At 41.1% G+C, this 15962-nt stretch overlaps 1 protein-coding gene across 1 annotated transcript; it reads left to right on the top strand.

The window, feature by feature from the left end:
- Window positions 1–1659: 1659 nt before the first annotated feature.
- Window positions 1660–15306, top strand: uhmk1 (U2AF homology motif (UHM) kinase 1). Its single transcript, XM_020630631.3, has 9 exons — window positions 1660–2975; window positions 3156–3285; window positions 4275–4461; window positions 4542–4739; window positions 5303–5397; window positions 5503–5579; window positions 5665–5763; window positions 5861–5949; window positions 6574–15306. The coding sequence occupies exons 1-9, from the start codon at window positions 2669–2671 to the stop codon at window positions 6718–6720; spliced, it is 1329 nt and encodes a 442-aa protein (XP_020486287.1). The 5' UTR covers window positions 1660–2668; the 3' UTR covers window positions 6721–15306.
- Window positions 15307–15962: the final 656 nt, after the last annotated feature.

The raw sequence follows: 15962 nt of genomic DNA, 5'->3' as shown, positions 1-15962 counted from the left end.
ACATAACCCAATAAAATGCTTCTGCGTGATCAAACATTTTCCTCATTTCGGCCATGAAAAAGGCAGAATCAGCACAGGCTGGTGTCTGCCTGTCCCAACTGGCTGTGACCAAAGAAAGCTTTATCTGAGATATGGAAAATTATGTATGCTACCCGGGTTCGTACAGTGCAAAACATAGAAGGTTGCAAGCCAAGAAAACAGGCTCCCTTTTCTGAGATATGGAGAAATAAAACCACCACTGCCGAGCAGCTGATAGGCAACTGAATTATATTAAATGAGAAGAACAACCAACATTTCTACAGCTGAGACACCAGGCCCGTGTTTAAACAGAAACACATACAGTAGGCTAGGTCCAGAATTCCCAGTACCAACAGACTGTACTTTTAGACCTGATGGAAATAGTAGATAAGTCAAGTGGTGCTTATTCACTTCTAAAACGCACATGAAGAACTGAGAGAACCTTTCACTTTCTCTGATGGTGAGTCAATGAATCAGCACAGACCACTGCAACTCAAGGGAATATATAAGCTGGGCCACACCTGGGCCGAATCAGAGCCAATCAGTGACTCACACACCTGACACTGACAGAGAAGTGTGAGCTTCCTCACAATCTAATATTGTTTTGATACCCATTATTTACAACTAAAAATCATACTGAATCCATTAAAAAAACAAAAGTTGGATATTGAGTGATTACACAAGATACAGAAAAGATAGCACCACTTCAAATAAAAATACATTGTATACATATACATAAGCATTTACATATACATAGCCTATATAAGTAAATCTATATGCCTAAATATACACACATTTTATACATACAAGTTGATTGAAAAAACTGAGCTCACATTATGGTCATGCTTGTGTTACAAAGTCTGACTGAAGATGGGATGAATGACCTGCGGAAGTCTGTAAATGAAATTTAAAACAAATATAGCTTAGTGCGTTTTCACAACTTTCTCTGTCTTAAATGATGGGGCCGTGTAGTAACTGATCTTTTTTTAATCAAAGCTCCATTGACAATCCGTCCTTTTCATATATTATTTCAAATAATCAAAACCAAATGTAAAGTGATATAACCGTCCTTCATCTTGCCTTTCAAACATGTTAAAGTGTTTGTTCCTGTAGTTTGACTATTTGCCCTGTTTTTCACCTTATGACCATCAACCCATAATACATTTAATGAATTTACTTTATAAAAAAAAAAAAAAAATTTCATTAAATTCATTCATGTTCATTAAACAAGGTTGAAATAAAAAAATGAGAAGTGAAATAATTGGAAAAATCAAACAGTATTGTAGGCCTAGTCGAGTCACCAAAAGAAGAGTCAGAGTGGAGTCATCATTAGGCTATGAGTGATTTGACCACATAGCTTAAATGATGTTGAGCAGATGTTGTTTCTTTTTCAATTGTGTTACATTGATGTGTGAATGTCTTCTTTAACTATTTACTTTAAAATATTAGAGAAGCTGTTTAACAGTTATTTTAAATGCTTAAATGTGTGCAGTTTAGGCTATTTTATTTAAGGCAAATTATCTTGGGACATTTCAGCATCAAAAATAAAACCTGCTTCAAACTCAACCGGACAGAGGAAACTCTGCACCTCCAGATAGGACTGAAAGTCCACATCTTAAATAGGCTCATGTTTTGAAGCCCGATCCGTTGGAGCTGCACATTTCATGGAAATTCCATGGCTGGTCGTGTGATAGGCTACTTTATGAATGTGGGTAGAAAACACATTTAATGTATTAACATAAGTTTCTGGAGATTTAAATTACAGGCTGAATGAAGTTTTGATTAATTTTAGGCTATTTAAAATTAATCACATGAGTTTTAATTTTGACCAGGGCTTACTCCAGACTTTGTATAGGATATATTATAGGCTATTTTCCTCATTCTTTATCAAAATGAGCAATTCTAGCCTAATAACCTATGTCCCCAATACATAAATCAAATGAATGTGCATGGTCTTAGATGAATGTTTTCTTGCACAGTAAAACAAAACTATCACATGATTGATCAAATAATTGTTTTAGCAGTATGTGTTTTAGATATTTGGGGTGGCCAGAGTTTTGTGAAGTCAAAGTGGGCTCACTCATTTAGATGACAGAGACTCTTCATGGACCCTCCTGACCGGCAGGGGGCAGACAACAGGACACGATAGACCGTAAACATACAGGGAGGAGTGCAGAACCGGAAGTGAGATGATATCAACAACCTAGGTGACAAGTTAGGGAAAACTTTCCTTAACTCGAAACCTATATGCTTCCTAAGTTTTACATACGACATGATTTGTCGTGATAGTAACAGGTACGTTATGAGGGAAGTGTTTCCCTTTGTGTGACGGAAGTTGTAGCTTAATACTCAAACTCAGTGGTTAGTGAAGCCTTTTGAAGCCGCTCGGTAAGCTCACTGTTATCTGTCAGCTGACCCCTGTGACTTCATATCAGTATATAAACATTGGTCTAATATGCACAGGTGTAGCTCTGCGTGGGGATTTAGTGTAGCTGTATTGTCTGCTCGCTGTCGTTGACTCGTCCAGGTAGTTTTTATGTGTCTCTGACAGAGCAGCCACTTTGCAATGGTGCTGCAGCTGCTCCCACCTGTCAACTAGCTGGCTCCTCTCCTCCTCGTCTCCTCTCCTCTCCTCCTCTCCTCTCCTGCAATGGCCCACTGCGGATCTTCCGAGCCGAGCGCTGCTAAGGTCCAGACTCCGCGTCCCGACAGCATGGCGTCGTCGCAGGGCAGCGTGGACCAGAGCATGAAGCCCGTGTTGTTCGAGATCTTCGGGGAGATGTGGACCGTCCAGTCCCGGCTCGGCCAGGGAGTGTCGGCCTCTGTGTACAGGGTCAGCTCGGGCACAGCCTCCACCGCCGCTGTCAAGGAGTTCCAGGCCGACACTCAGGGAGGAGACTACGGGTATCACAAGGAGAGGTCCGTGCTGGAAGACATCCAGGGACATAAAAACATCGGTACCCACATTATTTCACCAATGCAATCAGAAATATGATCTCATTTCAGTAAACAGAATGTGTGTAATTGTGATGTCTCACTTTGTAAGCGTTGGTTACAGAAGTAATGTGTTTTAAAAATGAAAACTTTACCACTATACAGAGCATGAGATGTATTCTGCCTGATGTGTTCTCTCTTAGTGACGCTGTACGGCGTGTTCACCAACCACAGCTGTACGGGTGTCACCACCCGCTGTCTTCTGCTGGAGCTCCTGGATGTCAGTGTGTCCGAGCTGTTGGTCAGAGGCAACAGTGGATCTCAGGATGGGAGGTAAGTGAAGTGACTTCCTACCTGTCATGTAGTAAGACTCTGATGAGGGGCGGGAATCACAGATAACTGATGTATTGACGATCATAAAATGATACAGCACAATAGCTGATAAACTGAAGAGTAATAAATGGCCCTAATAATGTAAACCCCGGGATGAATGTATTAACTTTCTGCGTGTCCCAGGCACAGCGGTGAGGGTGACGTGCAGACACACAGACAGATGAGCACACTGGAGCAGTTTGGATTGATAGCTGTATTTTATCAAATTGAAATATACATTTTTTTGGCCCCAGCGATAAGGTAATTGTATCACAGGAGTCACAACAACAAATATTGCTGTATCGCTTCCCCCCTGTGGCTCAGTGGTAGGGTCGGTCATCAGGGGTTCGATCCCCAGCTCCTGCAGACACTTAATCAAGACATTTACTCTTTAATTCAGCCTTTAGTAAGTTTCAGAGGTGGTTCTTTTATTGAGCCTACCCTCACTGATAAATCCATATTATGAATGTAACCTTGTCAGGACACAGTCAGACCCTGGTGTAGTAGTACACTACATGTTTATTTGGCCATTTAATGTTTTATTTAACCTTTTATTTAACCAGGAAAAAGTCTCATAGAGATTAAAAATCTCTTTTTCAAGAGCGTCCTGGCCAAGACAGGCAAACAGCACAATTACAGGGTTTCAGACACAAAACACTTAACAACAATGAACATAAATACAGGAATCACAAAAAGAAGCATTCATCAGAATCTGTCATAAGTCATTAGCAACACAAGACTTTACAGAGATGAGACGGGTATCTCTCAGTCAAACACACAAGATGACACACAGGCGCACTGACAGGTAAAGATGTGCTGCCATCTTGGAGATTTCTTTTTCAAAGGGAGGGCCACCCTTTGAATTGAAATCAGTAAAGGTCTGTAGGATGGTCTTTAAGGATAGCTTGAGCTTCTATTAGATTAAGAGTGTAATTTCTTTTTTTGGGCAGGTCCCAGCAGGGCCATTCCATGTGGCTCGTCCAGCACTGTGCCCGAGATATCCTAGAGGCCCTTGCCTTCCTTCACAGGGAAGGCTATGTCCATGCTGACCTCAAGCCACGCAACATCCTCTGGAGCGCTGACGACGAGTGCTTCAAGCTCATCGACTTCGGCCTCAGCTTCAAAGAGGGAAACCAGGTGGGTGTGTCTGAGGATTTGTAGGGCTGTGAAAGTTAACTATTGTATTTCTAACTCTCTACCCACCTCGCCTCCTCCAGGATGTCAAGTACATTCAAACAGATGGGTATCGCGCTCCAGAGGCTGAGCTTCAGAACAACCTCGCTCAGGCTGGGGTTGAGATGGAGGGGGACTCGGGCTGCTCGTCCGCCGTCGACATGTGGAGCCTCGGTATCATCCTGTTGGAGATGTTCTCAGGAATCAAACTCAAAGACACCGTCCGCTCGAAGGAGTGGAAGGTAATGACAAAGCTGTTCAGAAATCAAGTATGTCCTCTGTAAATATCGCTGAGTCATCAATGAGTCTGTCTACAATGAGTGAGAAGTGTGAGTCCCGCTGGCTGTGTTGTTGTCGGAGCTGTGTTTACATCATGTTCACGTGGACTGGACGGCCGACTCCTCCCCTTGTTTATAAATCTGTTTTAGACAAGGACTAGAGAAAAGCTTGTTTGGATGTCATGTAAGCGTTTTTAGATCACGGTCATTCTGTGTCGATTAACATGCAATGTAAAGCTACGAGCTAACTACAGTGTGCTGACTCGCTAACACAACAATGCAGGCCAAAGGCATTTTCAGCTCAAGCCAAGATCCAAGGTCGGCGACATCTACTTGATCAAAATGTTGCACATTCTTCCTTTAAGTAGAAAAACTTCGGGTGTATTAAAAGAAGAAGAAACAGAACTCAGGAAAAAGTGAAAGAAATGAGTTGAATGAGCTGTTATCAGTAAGAAAAACCTAAAAGAAATCGAAGCTTTATGAAATAAGACAAATGATGAACTTAAATCTGCTTCCTTCTCTTCTAGGATAACTGTGCTGCCATTGTCGACCATATTTTTGCCAGCAACAGTCTGGTGTCTCCAGCCATCCCTGTCTATCACCTCAGAGACCTTATCAAAAGGTACAGTGTTTCACTCAGAGCTGGGCAATCAGTGCAGTTCACATTGTTATGATATGACCACATTGCTTCATATTGTGTTTTGACCTTTTGTTACTCTGTCTTCAGCATGCTCCTCAACAACCCAAAGCAAAGATGCACGGCTGAAACTGCCCTGCTGAGCCCATTCTTCAGTATCCCCTTTGGTATGTGTCAATATTTGAGACCTTGAACAAGATGATAACACTTCTCAGTGGTTACAATATTTATGTGTGTGTGTGTGTGTGTCAGCTCCTCACATTGAGGACATGGTCCTGCTGCCCTCTCCTGTCCTGCGTCTGCTAAACCTGATCGAGGACAGCCACCTGCACAACGACGAGGAGTATGAAGGTACCTCTTCATAATTGTTTTTTTTTTTTCATGTCATTGAAGTGCATCGGGTTTAAAGTACTGAGAGTGAATTGTCTCATGTCGTTATTTTGCGCAGACATCCTGGAGGACATGAAAGAGGAGTGTCAGAAGTACGGCTCGGTGGTCTCTTTGCTCATCCCCAAAGAGAACCCAGGAAAAGGACAGGTTAGACTGTGTGCCCTTAACTCATTGTAAACATTTCCATTACACTGAAACTACAAACTCATTTTTACACACTGCTTTATTTGTGTTGTACAAAATACAACTTTAGTTCATACAAAAATATAAAAACGGCACGCACATCCGAGAAAGTTTAAGTACTGGGTGCTGAACAAAAAACATCCAAAGATAGAAAAGTACTGAGTCCGCACACCAGAAGCTGCTCCAATTAAATTAAGTTTAATGGAAAAATCACCGCATGTAACATGCGGGACGAGGGTCAGTACATCACAAGTTTCACCGTAGGCTGAGAGCTCAACTATTGTACTGTAGCTAGTAGGAGTGCAAACTCCACAGAGTGAAAACAGATGGTACTAAAAGAGCGACACAGCTGCTCAGAAACTGCAAAGGGTAGACTTCGCTGAACACAATCGAAACCATCACAAAGGAATACTTTAAACTTTTTTCTCTCTGGGAGACCTCCAATATCAGACTGCATCTTATAGACCGGTCACTTCATATTTAAAGTCATGCTGTATTACCATTACCCGTGACATCGCCCAACCCTTTAATGCACACATGGAGTCATTTACCATCTCGCTCATCTGCCTGTCCTTATCTGTCCACCAGGTCTTCGTCGAGTACGCCAACTCCAGTGACTCCAAAGAGGCTCAGAGGCTGCTGACAGGCCGCACCTTTGATGGAAAGTTTGTCGTTGCCACCTTCTATCCTCTCAGCGCCTATAAAAGAGGTTACTTGTACCAGACTGTGCAGTAAAGTCCTGAAGCTGAGTTTATACCTCTGCACTATTCACGTTAAATAAAAAAAATACGTCTACATATAGCAGCATAGGGGAGAAGTCTTTATCTCCCCATATACATGCAGATCATTTTCAGTGAATAATGTGTAGTTAGAAGTTCTGCATGCTAGCTCTGGTTTTCTGCAGTACATTCAGGCTTTCATGCAGAGTGTGAACTGAAGACTTCATTTCTGCTGCTTCCAGTGCATTACTCTTATCAGTGCACAACCTTCTAGTGCTTTAAAGGTCACATGTTATCCTCCTTTTCAACCAGTTCAAATAAGTCTCAGAGCTCCCCAATCATCCTGTATTTGATCATGCCTATAAACCCCTCTATTTCAGCCCTGAAACACATCGTGTCTGTAGCATTAACTGTAAATGAGCTGTTTTTGACCACACCCTGGTCCATGCCCTGTTGTTAACAGTGAGAAGGCAGACTCAGAGGGCAGAACAAACACCAAGCACACGAGGGAGGAGTTACTGCCCTTTGTGAAGTCATGAAGGGAAACAGCCTATTTGAGCACACATTTTCTGAAAAGTGGAGCAGGCAAAAGACGGAGGGGATTGGCTTTTTTCCTCATAATTGGGAGATTTGTAGACACACTATAGACACAAAGTGTATTTTGCATAATATGTGACCTTTAAGGTAACCTGCACTTTTCTAACTTTTCACAACTCTGGACCCCGAGTTTGTAATCTGGGTTCAGCAGTTCACTTTCTAACTACTATTTCACTCTCATTTATTCAGAAGTTAGCAGGCTGCATGATAAGGACACACAAATCTTCCCTCATGAGAGTCGCAGATCAAAAGCCTTTGTCCAATGTTCAGTGTTAAGAATTTGGAAATGTGCTTAAAGTTTTGATGAAATATTGCTGAAACTCTAAATATCATCAGTTAAGTCAGGGATGTGATTACAAACATGTAGCAGGATAACACTGAAGTCTCCCAGCACTGATGAATCAACTGAGGGTTTCCTGTGGTGATGAGTAGTTTTGTTATTTTATTGTTTCCTATTTATTTGAGTTCTATACATGTTAATGAGAGTATCAGTGTGGTACAGCAGGATCTGCACTTATCCTCTGCTGGCTTCTCAGGCAGGTTTCAGGGAGATCCTGCCTCTTATCAGGTGGTAGTTTTTTTACTCACGGTCTCTCTGCCTTCACCTGAGCACAGGCGAGGCCACAAGGCTCTTAGTGCCCTGTTTGGCATTTTGACTTCAGCACTGAATGGGAATGTAAGGAAGTGAGATTTATTTTTGGGCTTTCTGTGCCTCTATTGTAGAGATAGGACAGAGTAGGAAATCAGGGACAGACAGAGACAGTGAGGAATGACATGCAGGATTGGAGCCACAGGTCGGATTCGAACCTGGGCCGCCTGCTCGGAGGACTAGAGCCTCCTTTTATGGGGCATGCACACTTACCACTACGCTTCCAGCGCCCCAGAAGTTAGAATTGTTATAAGCAAGTTGAAAATGGTCAGATTTCTCGTAGATGTGCAGTCAGGAAAAACGTGATGCTTGAGTAAAAATGTCCTTTTCCCAAATGGAAAACAAGTCCTATGAACAACAAAATGAACAAAGTAGCTTTAGGTCCATCAACAATAAAAAAAAAAATACTTCAAGCAAAGCTTTTATATGATATATATGGTGGAATATGAATGAGGGTGTATAGAGCCGTGCATGCAGTTCCTTTGCAGTACATGTTCAGCTGTTTCTCCATCGTGTGAGGAGTTATTTAATACCACTTAATGTAGAAGATTTTGGTTTCTGTGCTTCTATCACTCTTGGTCTTTAAGTAAGTTTGTTCATGAAACTATGCTAATAGCATTAGCTCGTATTGAGCCTAATCTATCACTAATCTGACAGAAATGTTATGAATGCTGTGCAGTCTTGAGACACACAAAATGGTATAGTTTTGTGACATTGGTTCTTAAAGGACCTGAAGACAGGTTTACTGTCCAGAAAGAAGCTGCATGATTGGGTTTGATAGCGGCTTCAGATTCAGCCTACTTCGTAGTCTTAGGTGATGTTTTGTTGGAAAATCCTTTTTGTTGTAGAAGCAGACATTTGTTTAATCTCTGGGTTTGTTTTTTTTTTTCCTTTTGGTTCCTCAAAATAAAATGCATTAAATATGTCCCAGTAACCCAGCACCCTATCACAGGGAATTAAAGACGATTTCTACACAAGTGCCCTACGACATTCAAGATAGCTAACCAACCAACATGCTGCTAAAACAACCACCGGTGCTACACCAACATGAGTTTTTTCCTTGTGTAGCCCAGACCGTTTTATATGCCTTAGAGAAGAGTTTCCCTCCCAGCAGATGTTTTTCTGTTCGTTCACAAAACCAGACTTCTGGAGTCACGAGCAGTGAGCAGTCATGTGTTGGAGTGTCTCCATAGAGACGCTAATTATCTTTTTTTACTGATTTATTGTGAAAGAAACATGCAGCTTTTTGAAGGCCTGTGGCTGCTACACCTCAAAGCGACACCGACATCATTATGCTTGATGCAACCAACCACAGAACATCATAATCTGACAGCGTTAGATTTAATGACTAAAAACCAAACAAGCTAACCACACACTCAACTAGCTTCAACTGCTTCTTAGCATTTATCAGGACTGTTCAGCCTAACGCTGAGTAAAGCTCGGTCGCAACTCTTGACCCTACCATTTAGCCCTGTCTCTGCATTTTGCACGTTCACATCATGGGGTAGGATGTCCTGATTCTTGTTGGAATGGAGGAATGGGTGACGTGTTGGGCCTGCATTGACCCCCAAACTGAGACTCTCCATAGAAACACTCCAAACCAAATGTTATTGAGAAATCTCCCAGAATGCCTTTCCGGTAACGTCTGTTTACATAATGCCATCGACGACTACTGATGATGCTTCAGGGGTCTTAAAGGGTCCTCTCATTTTGTGAGGGGAGATTTCACCACTACCCCTTGTAACTCTGTTCTGAGGGGCAAAGGGAGCTTAGAAATGATGAAGATTAGACTGAGCCTATAGTCACATCTACAGAAGAGAAGAAGAGTGAGAGAGCTAGCACAATGACTGAATACCTACATTTGAGTCATAGTTACTTCAGTTAACAATTATTAACTACACGGCCCACAGTCCTGCTCTGAAGTCCGGTGTGTGAAGACTTCAAACTGGTTCACTTGTGTTGTAAAGCACAAATAGGTTCAGCTCTGTTCAAAGGGTTATTGTAATTTGAGTGAAACAGAGAAGTTCTTTTTATATAAGACTATATTAAATACTTCTAAACGTGTGAATCGAGCTTCGCCTGAGACCAATTTATATTAAATAATGTGCGGCTGCTTTCTCCGTTATTAACATGTTTAAAAACAGAAACTATAAGAAGCTGTGGTTTTGTCTTCTAATAAGTTCCACTAAAAACATATTTTTCTACGAGCTTTATTTGAATGTGCCTAAAATGTGAATTCCAAAGTTTCCTCTCGAGGGTAGCTGGCCTCAAAGTCCGTACAGCACTTTGAAATCGGTGGTCAGCGTCGTCCGTTTGTAACCAATGATCATTAAATGAAACCCCCCCCATGTTTAAAAGTAAAGAACAACATTTTCTTCCAAAGTTACTTCATATTTTTTTCAGTTTGTTAACGATGGTACAGAAAGTTGGTCTTGGAAAATGTCCAGAAATCCCTTGAAGGTATTCAAACTTTGTTTTTGGTGTTCAAATGATTTTTTTTTTGTAGAATATATTTAATAAGAGCGTTACATTCTGTAGATCACAAAGAGCTACAGGGAGAGTTTAGATTGTGAAGAGAAACACTTTCTTTGTCGGTAGATGAAGCGTGATGACCAATGAGTATGTGCGAGCTGTGCTGTGTTGTTGTCATGGTGATGATGAGATGTGAGTGTGTGTAGGACCTGAGCTGAGTTGTCATGGTGATGATGAGATGTGAGTGTGTGTAGGACCTGAGCTGAGTTGTCATGGTGATGATGAGATGTGAGTGTGTGTAGGACCTGAGCTGAGTTGTCATGGTGATGATGAGATGTGAGTGTGTGTAGGACCTGAGCTGAGTTGTCATGGTGATGATGAGATGTGAGTGTGTGTAGGACCTGAGCTGAGTTGTCATGGTGATGATGAGATGTGAGTGTGTAGGACCTGAGCTGAGTTGTCATGGTGATGATGAGATGTGAGTGTGTGTAGGATCTGAGCTGTGTTGTTGTCATGGTGATGATGAGATGTGAGTGTGTGTAGGACCTGTGCCGTGTTGTTGTCATGGTGATGATGAGATGTGAGTGTGTGTAGGACCTGTGCTGTCAGCTTTTAGGCTGAAAATGATGTGACCTATAAGGAGGTTTGTTATGACTCATCACTTCCTGCTGATTGGAGCTCTGTGATGAAGATTAAAAAACTAGAACTTGATTGTTGAAGTCTACATATTTTTAAATGAATGCACCACTGCTTGAAAATGTTCCTGATGAACACAAAAAGAGGACACATAACTAAATCATAATTTCAAAGTGGTGCAGAAAGCCTTAAATTGTGCATAAATATTGATCAAATCGAGGGAAAGATGTTTCTGGTGCTAAAACTGTTCAGAGGGAAAACCTCCAGATCTCCTACAAAGATGTTTTTCAAATAGATTAAACTTGTCAGCACAGTTTTTGTGCATTATAAACATTATACAGGGAAATAAGTTTGGTTGAACTGGTCAGTAACTTGCAAATTAGTCTTAAGATCAGTATGAAAAAAAATCGTGATAAAATCGTGATCGTGATTTTGCCAAAAAAAATTGTGATATGATATTTTTTCCATATCGCCCACCTCTACAATGTGGTCGTCCACATCTTACACTTCCACAGCTCAGTCCTGTGTCGTCTGCTGCCTGAAAAGGTTGCAGGTGCAGGCTCCATGTTTGTTTGTTCTGGCTTATAGCCGTCATAAATCTCTTTGGAGACATGAATGATATAATGAAAAACATGACATTAAAAGGTGACTGAAGACCCTTAAATCATGGCACAGGTCTTAATAATATGTTACACTACAGATTGAATGTTCTGTAACATGATCAGTCTATAACAGGTTTATGGATTGGCTCGATGATGGAGGATGGTACTGCCTCTCAATCTAAGCAGCACAAGCATTTGGTGTGTATTCATATTAAAAGGATGTTTTTGGTTGTGTATGGAGTTGAGGTTTCTACTGTTTTACAGTTTACATAGAGAAGGGAAGAGCAGGTTTCTGTTGTGACGGCTGCAGCTTAGAAGTATGATGTGACCGCCCTGCCTTAGTGGGTGAATGAGAAGTGAACGCACTGATTCATCCAGAGTTTATCAGTTCTTCCCTGCAGGTCAGACTTGGTCAGCTCGGCTTTATTCCCTAAATTACCTTAACACTAATGCACCTAGCGTTTTTTTCTGAGTGCCAGCATCAATTGTTTGAGGGAGAGCGTGTTAGCAACAGAAAGCGGCCGCCTGGAGAAAAAGAGCAGCGCCCAGCTCCGAGCGTTGTTGACGCCGTCAGCACTCCTTTCCAAATGAATAATATTCACTGTAGTTTTGCCTCCTAGCGTCCGCCATGCTAACTGGCAACATACATAAAATGTGTATTTCATCTTCTTCTCTTGTCATGTAATGGCATTAAGGTGCGTTACCACCACCTACTGAGTTTGAATGAACAACCCTACCACACATGTTCTCTAAAATTAAAGCACAGCATAGACTTTTTTCTACCCTGGCAGACATCCGTGACTCACGTTTGGGTCCTGACCCACCAGTTGGGAACCATGGCTTTAGAATATTTGAAATATTCAGTTTTGTATTTATTCAGCCTGTGAGTATCACTTTTTGTTTCTTTTTTTTTGCCGTGAAAACATGTTCTTTCTTTAATTCATCAGAGGGCGTCGTGGCTTTTGTTCTAATGGAGGAGTGTTGTGTGCAGGTGAATGAATAAACCTTCCACCTGTATGAAGCTGTGTGCACACAAATCTAAAACCACACTGTATATAAAACACCTGGTGTGGTATTCATGTGTATATTTGAATTGATCTCAGTCGTGTTAAAGCTGTATAAACAAAGTTAAGCATCACTTGTAATATGAACACAATGATCCAAGATCAAATATTTAACATTTTGTCACCATGGATACATTCTTGTGGTCAGACAGGTGCATCATTTGATACAAGTTGGTGACGATATGCAAATTAAGACGGTCACTGTTTTATCAGCAGATACAAAGAATCCTTCTACTACTAATGGGATTTAAAAAACTATCTTTGTATACACTTCACATATTATCGTCTGATAATGTACCTGAAACCTGATGGTTGTATGTGGGCTTGTGAATGATTGTACTGGTTCAGTTCATTGAATAGCTGACTGTAACTGACTACACAATCAGAGGCTGAAACAGATTCTGGTATTGGTGTCGTAACATCTCTATTTTGGATCTTGATCTGCCTCTTCCTCTGTTTGGTTTTAAATTCTGTGTGAATAATAAGGGGAATGTGTGCACACACATCTGAAGAGGACTCTGTAAATGTTTTTGATTGAACTGGCTTTTCAAAGTCTTAAGAAATCAAACAATTACTTTGAGCTGTGAGTCAGTTTGTCTTCAAGTATGTGTCCTCCAAAGCAACATGTTTATGTCCTCTCTGTGGTATGGTGCCTCACAGTAGCTCCTTTGAGCACTGACAGATTGAGGCCTGTGTTTGTCACAGCAGCAGGTTTCAGCACATTGTGAATAAGTGTGTGTAGATTATTTAGACCAGGTGTGTGTGTGCACTTACGTTGAGGTTAATGTAGCAGTAACAAGCTGTGTTCATGAAATGTGTGTCAGACTATTTTCCTCCACCACAAAGTGTGTGTGTGTTCGTGTGTGTGTGCGCGTGTGTGTTCATGTGTGTGTTTAGTGTAAACGCTGAAGTGTTTGCTTTCCAAGGCAATCTCTATTCATTTATAATCAGTCAGCGTAGAACCAAAGAGTGAATATGCAAAAGAGCAGCCAGTAGCTCATAGTGTGACGTCTGTAGTGTCCATTCCTAATAACAAAGCACACGAGATTCAAGGCTGCTGATGAAACTCTGAACACCACAGACGAGAAGAAGGGAAGTGGCGTGCAGAGAAAGATTGAATATGAAAAAAAAAAAAAGTATTACTGCTTTTCAAGTTGTTCTAGCAGTGAATGTGAAACATATCGACCAAGTACTGAAAGTTCAAACATCAGAACGGTAATTCCATGTGATCGACACACTTTCTGTTTTTCTTTACCATTGGGATTAAAAGGTGTAATAAGTGATCGATCGTTGCCAGAAAACCAAACGACACTAAGTTTGGAGAAAACTCAACTACATATGACTAGTTTCATGTTACACATAGTTCTTTTATCCATTTCTTATTTTGAAAGATACATGTAAATAATGCAGCTTTAAATATCAAGACCCTCTGGTCCAACCTGAGAACTGAATCAGGGATTTCAACCTAAATCTGACCTCACCACTATTTATTAACCTGCACAAAAATCTGAGGGCCAAACATTTTCAATTGAACAATCAAAGAATGAAAATAAATTAAAAAAATCAATCAGCAGGAGAACTTGCACATGTATTGCTGTAAACATTCAGAGTCTGATTATCTGCACAAGTCTGCAGTGTAATATTTAAAGGAAGAATGTGTGACTTTTTGATCCAGTAGATGTCGCCCTTGAGCACCAGCATAAAACCAAAACAAACTGCTGTTTGGCGAGACATCGGCTATTCTGAAGCCTCCGCTCTCCTCCAGAGACACACCTCCAACCTCCCTCCACTCGTGTTCGCGTGAAGGAGTTTAGAGCAAGTGGCGGACAAAATCGTCCTTGGCTCGAGCTGCAATTGCCTTTGGCCTGCATTGTTGTGTTAGCGGGCTAATGTTAGCACACTGTTAGCGCGTAGCTTCATATTGCACATAAATTGACACAGAATGGCCGTGATCTAAAGACACTTACGTGACATTCAAATAAGCAATGAGTATGTTCTTCTTTTTCTCTAGTCCTTGACTAAAACAGCAGTAGAGGAGTCGGCATCCCGTCTATGTAAACATGATGTAAACACAGTGCTAACAACAACACAGCCAGCGGGACTCAGGCTTCAGTCATTGTAGAGACATTTATATAAGACATTCTTGATTTCTGTTATATATATGTCTCAAATGTCGCACATTCTTCCTTTAATCAATATCAAAGACAATCCTTATGACAACAGTTTCATTTTCTGTTTGTTGAATGTTGTGCAAACGTTTGATTTTGATGGTTCAGAGAAAAGTTTAACAGTTTATTTTAATTTCCTTCCTCTTGTGTTAACCCATCCTCTGTAAGACGTCCTTTATTTGTAATGTCCCACTGATCTGAATGAAAAATGATTTCTACTTTTTTTTTCGTGTGACAATCTGCTTAAAGGAAGCACACCATGTGAGAAGGTGACTGTGTGTGAGACATGAAACATGTCCGGGCCTTTGTGAGTTTTTTTTTTTCCATGCTTTACAGCCTTTTCTGTTGAGAGTGAGTCATAGCACTTTTCTGTTGTGTCCGAATATCTCATAATAAAAAAGATGCTTGACTTGACCTGATTTTTGTCTGGTGTGTTTGTGCCATGTGTGTGATTGTTAGCTGTAATGGTGAACATCATGTAAACACCATCATCTTTTTTTAAAAAGATTTATTTCTGGGCTTTTTATGTGTTTTTCAGAGACAGGACAGTGGAGAGAGTCAGAAACTGGGGAGAGAGAGAGAGAGAGAGAGAGCGAGAGAGTGGGGAACGACATGTGGAAAAGGAGCCACAGGTCGGATCTGAACCCGGGCCGCTCGCTCTTGAGGACGATAGCCTCAGTACATGGGGTGCACTCAATAACCACTAGGCTACAGGTGCCACAACATTGCACCATCATTTTCCTCAAATAGAGAATATTCTAGTCACAGAGTAAATAGTTCAAAGGCCTTTATTCTTACTGGCAGACCTGTCATATGTTGATGCATCTTGAACATTAGAATTTTATTTCAGTCAATGTTGAATTTGATCAGCGTAAAACCGTTTAGAAAAAACAAAACTCTGAAATTAAACAAAATAATTTTAAGCAAAACCTATTTAACTCTTCACCAGTTCATGTTGAGGTTTAGACTTAATGTGTTAGATGTTGCTTCTATTTCACTATTTGGCTTTTTTAGAGTTAGAATTTAACAAAGGGATCAGTCAGTGCCGTGGACTGAAGAGTCCGACCGAT

Source organism: Labrus bergylta, chromosome 6 (assembly GCF_963930695.1).
Source record: "Labrus bergylta chromosome 6, fLabBer1.1, whole genome shotgun sequence".
In the NCBI taxonomy this organism is placed as follows: Eukaryota; Metazoa; Chordata; class Actinopteri; order Labriformes; family Labridae; genus Labrus; species Labrus bergylta.
This window is presented reverse-complemented; position numbering and strand designations above follow the sequence as displayed.